Source organism: Muscardinus avellanarius, assembly GCF_963383645.1.
Source record: "Muscardinus avellanarius genome assembly, chromosome: 1".
In the NCBI taxonomy this organism is placed as follows: Eukaryota; Metazoa; Chordata; class Mammalia; order Rodentia; family Gliridae; genus Muscardinus; species Muscardinus avellanarius.
Genome location: NC_137786.1, coordinates 45,839,564 through 45,854,477, shown reverse-complemented (window position 1 = coordinate 45,854,477; position 14,914 = coordinate 45,839,564). Strand labels below are relative to the sequence as shown.

At 39.7% G+C, this 14,914-nt stretch overlaps 1 protein-coding gene across 1 annotated transcript in view; it reads left to right on the top strand.

Moving 5' to 3' along the window:
- ANKRD55 (ankyrin repeat domain 55) overlaps positions 1-14,914 on the top strand; it is a gene marked incomplete at both ends in the record, with an annotated part of 113,216 nt that overhangs the window by 24,179 nt on the left and 74,123 nt on the right. Inside the window, 2 exons of the mRNA XM_080703195.1 lie at positions 183-305; positions 11,952-12,082. Of these exons, the coding sequence (XP_080559321.1) occupies positions 183-305; positions 11,952-12,082 (254 nt within the window). The remainder of the gene's footprint in view (positions 1-182; positions 306-11,951; positions 12,083-14,914) is intronic.

Sequence of the window (14,914 nt, the reverse complement as noted above, 5' to 3'; positions counted from 1 at the left end):
CCAGGAAGCCTCCAAGGATGCCAATCCCTCAGGCTCCTTTCCATCACAGAGGCTGCCTGTGATCTGGATGAGTCAGTCTTCGGCCTGGGTTCACTAGAAAGGTTTAATGAATCACTTGTGTGGGTGATGATTTGGGTGCTAACTCCCTCCACGCACTAAGAGTGTGTGTCTGATTCACAAAGGTGACTCATCTGAGGAAGTTGACCTGAGCATGGTTTATCAGGCAGCGTCTAATGGAGATGTCAATGCTCTGACTGCGGTGATTCGGGAAGACCCTTCCATCCTAGAATGCTGTGACAGTGAAGGTGAGCTATGCATGCCTTTGGAATCAGACTGCCGTGCTTTATCCCTTCAGAGATGGCCTTCCAGGTGAACACTATTAATAAAATCACCTCCGGCTAGCCCCTTTGGCACTGAAGAGACAAAGGGTATCTTGTCTGCAACTATGTGCAGATATCTCAGTTTTTCTTTAAATCAAGGTATTAGACACAAAGCTTCAAATATGTGACATCATTTTTTATAATGCAATGAGTTAGTTTGAGTTAGTTTGAGTTCATTTTCAATATCTTCGTGTGAATGATCAAAGCATAGTCCAAGTTGCTATAACAGAGGGATAGAAAGTACAGGTTACTTTTGGTAGCGATGGATATTGCGAAAATATAAACGAAGTCAGACAGCAAGGATCTCTGGATCTGGGAAGATGGAGTAGATGTACTTTCCCTTCTATTCTTCCTGCTAAATACAATGTAAAACCATGGACTACGCATACAAAAAGTCTGGAAGATGGAGAGAAAATGACAGACTAAGACCTTGGTAAACAGGAACGATGTGATAAAAAGTTCCCTGGGTTCCCTTTTTGCCTCATACATCTCAGGGTTGGAGCTGAAGAAACTGGCAACCCAGAAATGTCAACAGACACTGACAAAAAAATCCCCAACAAAAACTTGCATTTTTTTTGCCAAATAGCTTAGGAAGACAGAAAACTTATTAAATATTATGCCTTTACTCCAGTCAAACACCACACACACACACACACACACACACACACACACACACACGCGCGCGCACGCATGCACGCTCGCGCGCATGTCCTCTGTGGCCCCAAGTCCACCTATTCCTGCTAAGACCAAGTGAGAAGCCTGGCCCTCTGCCCCCACCTGGCACTAATGAGGCCCTGCCCTCATCTGTTGGATGGTGTCAGAGGAGGGAGGCCTTACTGAAATTTAGGAGTTCTGCCCGCACCCAGTGGTCAGAGTCCTCTCCCTCAGAAGTCAGTGGAAGCCAAGCAGGTAAGTTTGGTTTAACCCCATCTTGCCATGGTGAGATGGCAGGACTTCACTTCTCCAGTTGAAACCTAGTTGTTTCATCCTTTTCTTTGTGTATTTAATTTTATTTCAAATGGAAAACATTTCAAACATAAAGCAAAGTGCAGAAAATAACACATCAAACTACTAGGTACCTACTACCTAGAATTAACAAATTTAACAATTTGTGACACACCTCCTTTGGATTTTTTTAAGTTATAGAGCAGCTGAAGGCCTTCTCTGTCCTTTTCTGATTTCATATGATTTCCCTCCATTTCTCTAAAATAACTAACTACTATTCTGAAATCCATGTGTATCTCCCGTTTTTTGTCTTCTTGCTTTAGCTATATTTTGGGGGGATTACACTAATCTATTTCATTATTTTGATTTATAAAATTTACATAAATTAAATTTATTTTTTGTAATTTGCTTTCTTCACTCATAATTGTATTTTCAAGATTTTTCAAGTGGATACAAATTAATTTAGCTTGTACATTTTAACTGCTCTATGGTATTTGCTTGTGTAAATATAACACAATTTATGCATTCTCTATTATTATTTATTTATGCAATTTCTTATTAGTTTAATTCTTCATCAATCATCCTTGATTATATCTCTTTGTTCATCAATGTGAAATTTCTTTATGAAATGCATCTGGAAGTGGAGTTATTTTATCATAAGGTATGAACATCTTTATTTTGTTAAATGTTGCCAACTTTGTCTCCAAAATAGTTGTTCTAACTTATATTTCATTCAACAGTAAGAGTTTCTCAAATCCTTGACTGCACATGGCATTTCAGACCTTTCCTAATTACTAATTCAATAAGTAAATACAAAGTGGTTTTCAATGTCATATTAATATGCATCCCCTGATTATTTGTGGGGTAATCTTTTAAATGTTTATTGACTGCTTTGCTCTTTTGTGACTTGCTTGTATACATACATAGCCATATTTTTCTTTAAGTTGTTGATGTCTTTCTGGTTGTTTTTAGTTTAGCTAATCATCTTTTGTCAGTATTGTAAATTAATGTCTCCCAAAATGTGGCTTTCCTTTTTACCTTATTTATGGTATCTTATGTCACAGAATTTTAATTTGTACACTATTAAATTTAATGAACTATCTCCCTCCAAGTGTACAGTTTTGAGATGGGCATGGTGGTGCATGCCTGTAATCCCAGTACTCGGGAGGTTGAGACAGGAGATCAAAAGTTCAAAGTCAGCCTTGACAACTATCATGGCTTACAGCAATTTAGTGAGACCCATCTTCCACATAAAAAATAAAATAAGGCTGGAGGCATTGCTTGGAGGTAGAATGGCCCTGGCTTCAATCCCCAGCACTGCAAAAAAAAAAAGTGTTTAATTTTTATGTCCTCTTCAATAAGGCCTTACCGATCTTAAAGTTATAAATAGATGCCTCCATGTTTTCTTTTAGATTTAATTTTGCTTTTCTTATTTGGTGTATAAATCTGGACTGTATTTATGTATAATGTGAAGTCTGGGTCTAGTTTACTTATTGCCAATTGTTCAGCACCATTTAATAAACAACTTTTCCTCCCTTACTGATTCGTAATGTCACTTAATTAGATGCTGAGCTCCCACACAAGTCTGATGTTTCCTGGGTCTGCTGTTCTGTTCATCTATTCATTGCTTTAATTATTATAACTTTATAATTATTATTGGTTAATAAGGCAATTCTCTTTTCTTTGCTCTACTTTAAAATTGCCCCAAAATATATTTTGGCACTTTTCCAAAAAATTTTAGAATTTTTTTCCAAGTTTCATAAAAGCTTTGTTGAATTTTGATTGGAATTACACTCATATTGTAAAGATTAATTTCCAGGAAACTGATAGCTCTACTATATTGGGTTTTTCTTTCATAAACACAGCATTTTTGTTTGTTTTGTTATATATATTATTTTATTGGTATATTATAATCTCACATCATAATGTAGTTTAGAGTGATAGAAACATACAGGCACCCAGAACTTGGTGAGCTTTCCCTGGCTACATCTCCAGTCCTTCCCCTTCCCCATACATGATGTTGAAATTGGCACTGGCGTTCTCACATGTGTACATAATGTCAGTGAAGTGTTTTCGTCATTAATTCTACCCCCCATCGCCAACCTCCCACCTAGACCCCCTCCATCACTCCACCGGGGTTTCTACTCATCTTCTAAAGTTATCTAGTATCTCAATTACTCCTTAGCTTCCACATATGACAGGAAACATGACCCTTCACTTTCTGGATAATGCTAACATAATGTTCTCCAGGTCCATCTATTTTTCTGCAAATGACATAATTCTGTTGTTCATTATTGCTGAGTAGAATCCCATTGTGCACGTATCTCATAATTTTGTAATCCATTAATCTGTTGACGAACATCAAGGTAGGTTCTATAATTTGGCTCCTGTGCGGCTATAAACATGGATTCTGATTTCAGTTCCTTTGGGAAAATATTGAGGAGAGGTATAGCCAGATCCCAGTTTTTTGAGGATTTTGCAAACTGATCTCCAAAGTGACTACACTAATTTGCAATCCCATCAACAGTGTAGAAGACTTCCTATTTCCCTACATTCCTGCCAGCATTTATTGTTGTTTGAATTCTTGATAATTTCCATGCTAATTTGGATTAGATAGAATCTCAGTGTAGTTTTGATTTTCATCTCCCTAATTGCTAATGATGTTGAAGATTTTTTATATACATGTATATTCAGAGACAAAGACAGGTTTATGAAAAAAGTGGGAGATACAGGTTCAAGGGACAATGTGGAACATTTCAAGAGAGAGAGTACCATTGGGATCTTTACAATTCTCTTTTATAGGAGACCCCTGAGAGGGGATGGATGGGGTTCACGGCAGGGATGAAGATTTTTTTTCTCAGTATCCTCAGGTTCCTAACACCTGACTGGTGTGTGACAGGTGGTCCCTGGGTTTGATCAAGTATCAAATCTTCCTTATAGAACCTTTATGTACCAAGCATATCAGAAATTTCAAATGGGGAGATGGGCCGTTTTGATTAAAAGTGTAAGCCTATTGAGGATTTTTGCCTAAGAAAGAATAGGCCTTGTTGAATGAAGATAAAGATTATGATGTTTCTGGATTTAAAACTATAGTTTCTCCTGCCTTTTCAGTTTGCCTCCTTTCTACTTTTTTATTTTTCCTTTTCTACTTCATTTCCCCCCTCTGAGACTTGGATCCCTTACTCTTAAGGATTGATGAAGGGCAAAAGCCCATCTTCTATAGCTCTTTCACTGCTGACAAGGGGCAAAGCCCACACCCAGCCAATGATCACAAGTTTCATCCTAACTCTTCTAAAAGAGACAGAGAGAAACTGGCCTTGGTTATTCAGTTGGGTTTTTTACAGTCGGTATAGAAGCTAACATCACTGAATATCACAGTCCAAGAAACATGAAGATCAATAGATTTTTTTTTCCTTTGTGCCTAAAATTATTGCTGTGCCCATCATGCCAAGCCTACCGCCAAAGTTGCTGAATCAACATTTACGAGCCTGGTTATTCGGTCAACAAAACCATTCATCATCTTCCCATAGCACTACAATTTCAGTTGGCATATATATGAAAAATTGATTTCTTGGTTCATTGTACAATAACCTAGATATATTGCTGCAGCATTTTTTCAGATCTTTACCCTAGACCATCCACTGATTAGCATTTCAGACTGGAAGCCAGGTAGTCAACCTATTTGAATATATATGACATTGTGAAAAATTCTCATGGCACAAAGCCTAAAACACAGCATACAAATTACAATATTGGCTGCTATGACCCTGTCCATTAGTACTAATAATTTGCCTACTATAAATATTATTTTCCACTGCTATCTTTTGTTTTTATATATTTTACAGAGTCATCTATAAGTTGAGTACCTTTTCTTTAGGTATAAGGTTGTTGTATCCTTTTTCCCACTTTATGGGAGACCCCATTAACTCTATAAGTATCTTTAAGGTTCCTCGCTTAGCAAAGAAATTCCCATAATCAAAAGGAAAAGGTTCCACAAGAGTGGAAAGGAGCAATATTTCTGGTTTATAGTACATAGAGGAACTTAAACAGGTTTTATTTTTTTAAAACTTTGAACAAGACTCATAAACCTGCTAGTCCCCTACAGGAATAATAATTTTTCCTTTTATGGTGTCTAGTGGTCCTGGACCTGCAAAACCTCAAAAGGGACAGATTTAGTTTTATAGCATCTTATAAAGACTAAAAAGGTTTGGCCATCAGTGCCATATTATATTTCTTCTGTGAGCCTAAAAGCAGAAGTACCATTATAAATTATAATGTAGAATATATGGGGGAAACACAATCAGAAGATAGCTAGTTAAATTATGTGGTTTTTTAAATGGTTCCATGAGTATGCCTCTTTTTTTACCCCAGAATAGCACACTTATGTTTGATTATACTTTTCTGCTGTATGTTCAAGACCAAATAGCCTAATGTTGGGAAAATTAAATATTTTATTAAAAAATTTTGCTATTAAGTTCAGCCAAGGCTCCTCAGGGTTACTCTTAGAGAATTTGTGAGGTTTTTTTCCTCTACTAGTTATGCCATCTGCCAGGGTGAGTCATGGTCTTGCTAATTATTTGGCTTCCCTTGAAGCATAGGAGACATTTCTCTCTCTGCTGAACCTCTTTTTTTGCAGAACATGTGCTGATGGCTCTCAGTCTCTGGGGTCTTCATGATCCCCCTCTTTTGGTAGGTCAGATGACTTACCAGAGTTGCAGGGGTCTTAAAAAAGTGAGATGAAAGTGAAGTCTTGCCTTTCCCTGGGTACTATTTGACTCTGGAGGGCAAGGGCCAAAATATTGACGGTTCTCTCCTTAGCTCTCTTATTTCCTGATTGTTCTTCAAGTCTCAGTTGTTGAGCGACCAGAAAGTCAGTTTCTATTACAATGAAGATTTACTGTGGTTCCTTTTTCTAAGCCCTTATAGAAATAAAGAGCTGGAAATCTCAGTTGTAAAGCTAAGAGGTTTGTTGCAAAGAAAAAGAAAAAGAAATACACTTGAGAGAAAGGTGGTGCAGTGCTTGAAAGGAAGACACTGCTGCCCCCTAGATCTTCAGGGTTTATATCTAAGACCTACTTTCTTATCTCGTGAAAGCCAGCAGATAGAGCTAGGCGGGCTCAGTTAAAAAAAAAAAAATAGGGTATATTTTTATCAGTAACTGGATACAGAAATACATGTTTTCTCAATCCCCCTTTTAAGTGCCAGTGTCTATAACCTTTTAGGTCATAGTGTCTCCATTTATCTTGTTTTTGTTGCTAAGCTAACACCCTGTCTGCAACAGTATAGGAATCATGTACCAGTATAGAAATTATCTACTCAGTTCCACCAGTTTAAGACCTATGTCTCTGAAAAACTCATTTTAAGTGCCAAAAATATGTTAAAGAACGATGGGTTGATTCCTCATCCCAAGAACTCAGGATCAGTAAGGTCCTTGACTCTCATGGAAGAAAAGAATTTCAGCATACACTAGTCAGAGACAAAGACAGAGGTTAATTTAGGAAAGTGGGGGATACACGTTCAAGGGAGAATGAAAGCCATCTCAAGAGGGAGAGATTCTCTTCATGTATTTATTGGCTATTTGTATTTCTTCCTTTGTGGAGTGTCTATTTAATTCAATTGTTTGTATTCTGATTGGAATATATGATTTTATTAAGTATTTTAAGTTCTTTGTATATTTAGGTTATTAGGCCTCTACCAGAGAAATAGCCGGCAAAGATCTCCCATTTTGTAGGCTCTCTCTTTAGACTCTTGATGATTTCTTTGGTTGAACAGAAACTTTTTTTTTTTTTTTTTTTTGGTGGTACTGGTACAGAGGCTTTCTACCTCTGAGCTATACTCCCAGACCTATTTTCTATTTTATTTAGAAACAGGGTCTCACTAAGTTGCTGAGAGCCTCACTAAGTAGCTGAGGCTGGCTTCGAACCTGCGCGATCCTCCTGTCTCAGCCTCCCAAGCATGGGGATTACAAGCGTGAACCACCACATCTGGCTGAACAGAAACTTTTAAATTTAATGCTACACCATTTTTTTCAGTCTTGTTTTAATTTCCTGAGCTTTGGGATCTTATTTTGGAAGTTTCTACCAGTGTCTATATGTTGGACTGTTGGACCTATGCCCTCTTCTTGTCATTTCGAAGTCTCTGATCTAATTTTCAGGTCTGTGATTCATCTTTAGTTTACTTTTGTGCAGGGTGAGAGGTTGAGGTTTAATTCTATTTTTATACAAATGGACAACCAGTTTTTCCAACACCATTTGTCAAAAAAAGGCTATCTTTTCTCAATTGTCTGTTCTTGGCAACCTTGTTGAAAATCAATCTGCTATGTATGTGTAGATTTACTTCTGTATCTTCTACTCTGTTTCATTGGTCTATTTATATATTTTGTGCCAATACCATGCTGTTTTTATTACTGTAGCTCTGTAGTATAATTTGAAGTCAGTAATTGTGATTGTTTCCTGCATGGTTATTTCTGAAAATTGCTTTGACTGTTCTGTCATTTGTTTTTTCATATGAAGTTTAGGACCTATTTTTCTATCTTTGTGAAGAATGCCATTGGTATTTTAATAGGAATTGCTTTGAATCTGTAGATCACTTTTGATAGAATGGCCATTTTTATAATATTTATTCTGCCTATCCTAGAGCATGCTGGAGATTTTTCCATCTTCAATTTTTTTTTTCTTTAGTGTTTTCAAATTTTCTTTGTAGAGGTTTTTTTTACCATCTTGGTTAGATTTATTCCCAGGTATTTTATTGTTTGGGAGTTATTGTGAATGGAATTGTTTTCTATTTTTTCCCCAGTGTATTTATGGTTAGCATATTGAAAAGCTACTGATGTTTGTAGATTGACTTTGTATCTGCTACTTTGCCGAATTTGTTAAACAATTCTAGAAGTCTTTTGGTTGAGAGTTTTTTGTTTTGTTTTACTTGAACCTACTAAGTATAGAAGACTCATGTCATCTTCAGATAGAGATAATTTCAGTTCATTTTTTCCTATTTGTATTTTTTGGTTTTCTTCTCTTGCCTTATCGATCTGGTTTGAGTTTCAAGTACTATATTAAAAAGGAGTAGTGATAGCAGGAATCCTTGTCTTATGCCTGATTTTAAAGGGATTTTTTGCAGTTTTCCCCCATTCAATATGATGCTGGCTTTGGATTTATTGTATATTACCTTTATGATGTTGAGGTAAGTTCTTTCTATTCTGATTTTTTGCAGGTTGTGTGTGTGTGTGTGTGTGTGTGTGTGTGTGTGTGTGTGTGTGTGTGTAGGGATGGAACCCAGGGGCATTTGACCTCCGAGCTACACCCCCTGTCCTATTTTTTATTCTTTATTTTGAAACAGGGTCTCACTAAGTTGTGGAGGGCCACACTAAGTAGCTGAGGCTGTCTGTGAAACGTGATCCTCCTGTCTCTGTCTCCCAAATGCTGGGATTACAAGCGTGCGCCACCACACCCAGCTCAGTGTTTTTAACATGAATGGGTATTGAATTTTCCTAAATGATTTTTCAACATCTATTAAAATGATCATGTGATTTTTTACTTTAGTTCTTTTTATGAAACACAGCACATGTTTCAATGTTCAATTCTTCTTTTATTTTATTGTATTTTACTTATTTATTTATTTATTTATTTATTTTTATTTTTTGGTGGTTCTGGGGTTCCTGGAAGCCTGTCTACCTCCAGGCTACAGTCCCAGACCTATTTTATATTTTTTAATTTGGAAACAGGGTCTCTTAAGCCAGCCACGCCGCCACGCCCGGCTCAATTCTTCTTTTATATCATCCAATAAATTGGATTTTTTGTTGTTGTTTATTTTTTGTGGTGCTGGGGATTGAACCTAGAGGCATTCCACCTCTGAGCTACATCCCCAGCCCTTTTTATTTTGATTTGAAACAGAGTTTTGCTAAATTGCTGCGCGTCTCACTACATTGCTGAGGCTATCCTCTAACCTGTTATCCTCCCATGTCAGCTTTCTAAGTACCGGGATTACAGGTATGTGCCACCATGCCTAGCCTCCAATAAGTTATCATTTTAGTCATATGTCTTGCTCTTCTTCTGATAGGTTTATTCTGAGGTACCTCATATTTTTGTCAGTATTGTTTTTTATTATCTTCCCATTGTTTTGTTTATAGAAACAAATTATATTCATTTTTTATTCTTTATTTTTGAAACAGGGAGGGTCTCACTAAGTTGCAGAGGGCCTCACTAACTAGCTGATGCTGGCTGTGAACCCAGTCCTCCTGTCTCAGCCTCCTAAGTACTGAAATTACAAGCGTGCACCACTAGCCCGGCTTATGTTAATTTTATATGCAGCAGCAATGTTATACTTTCTTATTTTACTTTGGGATATTTGTTTATCTTGTGTTGTTGTATTATGTATAAGGACAGGCATCTCTACATAAGATAAATTTTGGAGATGAATCTGCCATCTCTCCTCTAAATCTCAGAGACACCTCAGGAAGATTATTTTAAAACAAGCAACGTTGGCCGGGCGTGGTGGCGCACACTTGTAATCCCCGCGCTTGGGAGGCAGAGACAGGAGGATCGCGCAGGTTGGAAGCCAGCTGCGCGCGCTGGCTTAGGAGACCCTGGTTCCAAATAAAAATGTAAAAATAGGTCTGGGAGTGTAGCCCGGAGGTAGAAGGGCTTCCAGGAACCCCAGTACCACCAAAATAATAATAATAATAATAATAATAATAATAATAATAATAATAATAAATAAAACAAGCAATGTTGTTTAGTATTATTCAGCTATACATTTCAAAATTGTTTTTAAAGCTGGGCGTGGTGGCGCACGCTTGTAATCCCCGCGCTTGGGAGGCGGAGACAGGAGGATCGCGCAGGTTCGAAGCCAGCCGTGCTGGTGTAAGAGACCCTGTTTCAAAAAAAATATAAAATAGGTCTGGGAGTGTAGCCCGGAGGTAGAAGGGCTTCCAGGAACCCCAGTACCACCAAAATAATAATAATAATAATAATAATAATAATAATAATAATAATAATAAATAAAACAAGCAATGTTGTTTAGTATTATTCAGCTATACATTTCAAAATTGTTTTTAAAGCTGGGCGTGGTGGCGCACGCTTGTAATCCCCGCGCTTGGGAGGCGGAGACAGGAGGATCGCGCAGGTTCGAAGCCAGCCGTGCTGGTGTAAGAGACCCTGTTTCAAAAAAAATATAAAATAGGTCTGGGAGTGTAGCCCGGAGGAAGAAGGGCTTCCAGGAACCCCAGTACCACCAAAAAAAAAAAAAAATTGTTTTTAACATTTTCTAGGTAGCAGGTATAGTGGTTAGTGTTCGAAATATAGTGATGAGTAGGAGAGATGTGGTTCCTTCCCCTTAGAACTTACAGCTTAGAAGAGATAAATTTTTAAAAAATGATAACTCCCAATATATGTATAATTATAAAAGGTTAAAGAGTTATTAAAGAAAAGTAAGATATAATGAGACATTGTAACTTGGAGTATATTTTACAGTGGAGGGTCAAGGGAGGTGTTCTCTGAGGAAATTTACAGGTAAGCAGAATCTTAAGATAGATATAAATTATCCAGACAAGTCATGCAATTTTATGAAAATATCATCTAAAGGCGCTTTAGCTTTATTTGCTAAATATTTTATTTCACAAGTTGCTTCAATAATTCCCTTTTTTAACATGTCCTCTCTCCTCCCCTCCCCAGTAGTTCCAGCTACTACTGTTGACAGAAACAAGGAAGGGAGGGAAGAAGGAAAGAAGAAGGAAATTTATGATTACTATAAGACACAGCACTTCATTGCTACTTTTACCAAACACAGATGCCTGAAAGAGTCTTAGAAGAGAGAAGCTTAGAGAGAAATTGGGTTCCTGGTTGCAGTCTTTCAGCAAAAATAACAGAATGAAGTGTACCCATTCCTAGGGATCTCTGAGGGCCATAGCTTGCCATTTTTTCAGAGAAGAATCACAGCCAACATGAATCTCCAGTCAAAAGCCAGCTAAACAAGCCTTAGCTGGGCAAAGGGCTTGTGTCTGAGGTTTGTCCCCCTTGGCCCCAAAGAATGTGATACACCTGAAGTCTATTTCACTAGGGCAAATTGTCCCAACAGCCCTGCAAAGTAAATAAAAATGTGTAATTTCATCTCTATTTTTATTCAGGGAGGAAACATATTTTAAAACCAAATACCTTTGCCTGTGTTGATTCTGCAAGCAGAGAAGAATTTAGTACAGGTGGTTCCTTTCAGCAAAAATTCATGCAAACCAAGACTAAGCTACCACCCACCAATTCCAATAAAAGTGTGCTAAACCTGTCCGCCTGGCTAGCTGCTTTCCAAACACTTTTCCAGAATCTGCATCTTTCAAGCCAAGTCAGGATAAACCTGCCTCTTAGGTCCCAACTTATGCTGATCCCCAAGGCAAAGATAAGCAACTTTTATCATCTGCCCCAAATGTTTTAATCAATCAACTTACAGAATATTGGGATTAAAAGGCCAGAAAAAATAGTTGACATAAATGTAGCAACGATCATCTTCATCTTTTTTTTTAAGTCCCACAGAGTTCAACAGCTGGGTTTGTGTTACAAAGAGAAAATAAATGAACAGGCAAATATAATCCGCTCATAAATTTCCTAAGTCAAACATTTTTAAAGGCTGTTAACATTCCAGGATGTACGCCCTTGATGCACGCGGTTTCTGGACGTCAGGTGGACACGGTGAAGTTGCTGTTGAAGATGGGAGCCAATATCAACATGCAGGACGCGTATGGCCGCACGAGTTTATGCCTGGCAACATACCTGGTATGAACATGTGTCTGACAAAGGGGCCAAAGGGAAGAGTGAGCTAATGGTGTCATTATGAAAGTCCCGTTTGCAGAAGGACATACTTGGAAGAATGCTGCTGGCCGATGGAAATAACACTTGCAGCCCCTCATCAGTCAGCTTCAACATTTGTATTACTTCTTAGAGTTGTTTAATAGATTTAAGTTGTTTGGAATCCTCAGATGTTAAGATAGAGGTGATATCACCCCTAGAGAAGCATTTTTTGATAGATTATATATATGTATATATATATAGTCCTTTATATATTTCTGTAGATATGTTCTGGACACACACAAATATATATATATATATATATATATATATATATATATATATATATATATGATTGAGCCCACGGTCATTTTAACTCCAATCTACACCATAAGCCCTTTTTATTTTCTTGGTTTTTGAACTTGGGTCTCACTAGTTTGCTGAGTCTCACTACAATCCTGAAGCTGTCTTCAAATCTGCTATCCTCCTATCTCAGCCTCCCAAGTACTGGGATTACAGGCATGCATCACCATACTGGGCTGTCATTTCTTCATCTTAACAATGTCACGATTCCCCTTGGGACGTTTCTGCAGACTCCTGGTTATTTCTAAGATGGCCCTCCATAGGTAACACTGAGAAGGTGGTGACGCTTGGGTGATCCATTTAAGGTCTCTGGACAGGATGAGTTGAGTGGGAGCTCCAGGCTGAAGAATGTGGACAACAGTGGGAAGGGGGAGGGGAGAAGGGAGTAGGGGGCACAGCACGCTCTGGAGGGTAACACTAAGCACAGGACTCAGTTCACTTAGTGCACAAGTTAGAGACTGATGGCAGTCCTCATCTGCAGATTTCAGTTCTGTATTTCCCAATATAAGAGCAAGCTTGATAAGGACTTAATGAAAACTCCTGAGCCCTCTCCTCTCGGATCCTCCCTGTGATCCTGGAAGGGCTGCCCTGAGGAAGTCAAGCAAATCCTAACCACATGGGGGCATTGCTGTTCCTCTCCAGTGAGGTGCTTAAAAACCATTATGACTGCCATCTCCTCTCCCCTCCTTGTTCCCTGGACGGTGGTGGGTCGGCTGTGGACCAGCACCACTGAAGCAAGATGCCTCCCTTCCCGCCATGACCGAGCAGAGAGCGCCATGAGCCATTATCCGATTCTCAGAGATACTCTTTTGGACCTAATTTTCATTTTCTATTTGCCTTCTTACAGACAAATCTAGAAAATTTTTTTTTAAATGCCATCCACAGATCTCCTGTGTTACTATCCCCTGAAGTGCTTGTTTCAAATGAAGGTTCCTAGGAGTACCCAAGACCTTCTTAGATACTCTGGGAGTATCTAAGTATTACTTCCCTAAGTATCACCTTCCCCTCTAGGGAAGGTAATGAGGGTCTGAGGGTTAAGCAAACCTCTCTGAAAATTTTTTGTGCCCACTTGAATTTGAAGAATACTGTGAGCTGTGTGCTAGCTGAGCTCCCACATCTCAGACAGATGTATGGCTGTTGGCCATGTCCCCTCCCTTCTAGCACATTCCCTAATACCTGCTCTTGATGGGGACATTTTTAAAATTTATTTTTATTGGTGCATTGTAATCATATATCACATTGGAATACAAGACTTGAGAGGATATACAAGCACACATCATCCAATTAGCCCTCATCCACTCCCCATCCCATTCCCTCCCCTTCCCTCGATCCCATGCTTGTTTGGTGATTAACTTTGATGCATTTGTTTATGTGCCTCCTGCATTATAAAGAAGCTCCATCCTCCCCTATTTCATACCTTCTGATTGGTCATCTTCATTGCTTCACTATAGGGCCCTTTCTATAACTCGACCTCTTCCTGTTGCCCTTTTCCTCCTAGTTATTGCTAATTAGGGGAAGCATCTTGTTTTTATTTTCTGCGATATTTCTCTGTGCATGCCACGTTGCAAGTACCGATCCCACTCTTGACGGCTCCAGTAGTGGCCTGGCTACCTGGTGAACTAATCCAGATCTCGCTGGCTCAAGCAGTGGCCTTGCCTCATGGGAGGCCCTGATTCTGGCCTCGCTGGCCCCCACACCGGCCTAACCAACTTGGCTGGCTCTGATCCCAGCCTCAGTGGCCCTAGCACCGGCCTAGCCTCAATGCAGGCTCTGTCCCAGCCTTGCTGACCCTGGCACCGGCCTAACCCCTCAACAGACTCCTATCCTGACCTTGGAGGCCCCAGCAACAGCCTTGCCTCATGGAAGGTTCTGATCCCAGCCTCAATGGCCCAGGTACCGGCCTAACCCCTCAGCAGGCTCCGATCCTGGCCTCGGAGGCCCCAGTAGCGGCCTTGCCTCAAGGCAGGCTCCGATGCCAGCCGCTGGCCCCGACACCGGCCTACCCCTCGGCAGGCTCCGATCCTGGCCTCAGAGGCCCCAGCACTAGCCTTGCCTCACGGCAGGCTCCGATCCAGACCTCGCTGGCCCCGGCACCGGCCTAACTCCTCGGCAGGCTCTGATCCCGGCCTCGGAGGCTCCAGCACCGGCCTTGCCTCACAGAAGGCTCCAATCCCAGCTTTGCTGTCTCTGTCACTGGCCTCACCCCTCGGCAGGCTCCAATCCGAGCACCCTTGTCGCCCAGCCATTTGTCTCACGTTCTCGAGGGTGCGTAGTGGTAGCATTCTGCCTCTGGGGTCATTACTTCAAAAGTTTCAGGTGTCATGCATCAGATCTCTGCCTTTCCTGAGTACTGGCCACTGCCATTGCCACTGCCTCCACCATTTCAAATCTTTCCCAAGCTCTTTTTTCACTCTGAATGTTGTCCAGTGTTCCTAAGCATGTGCGATGGTAGCATTC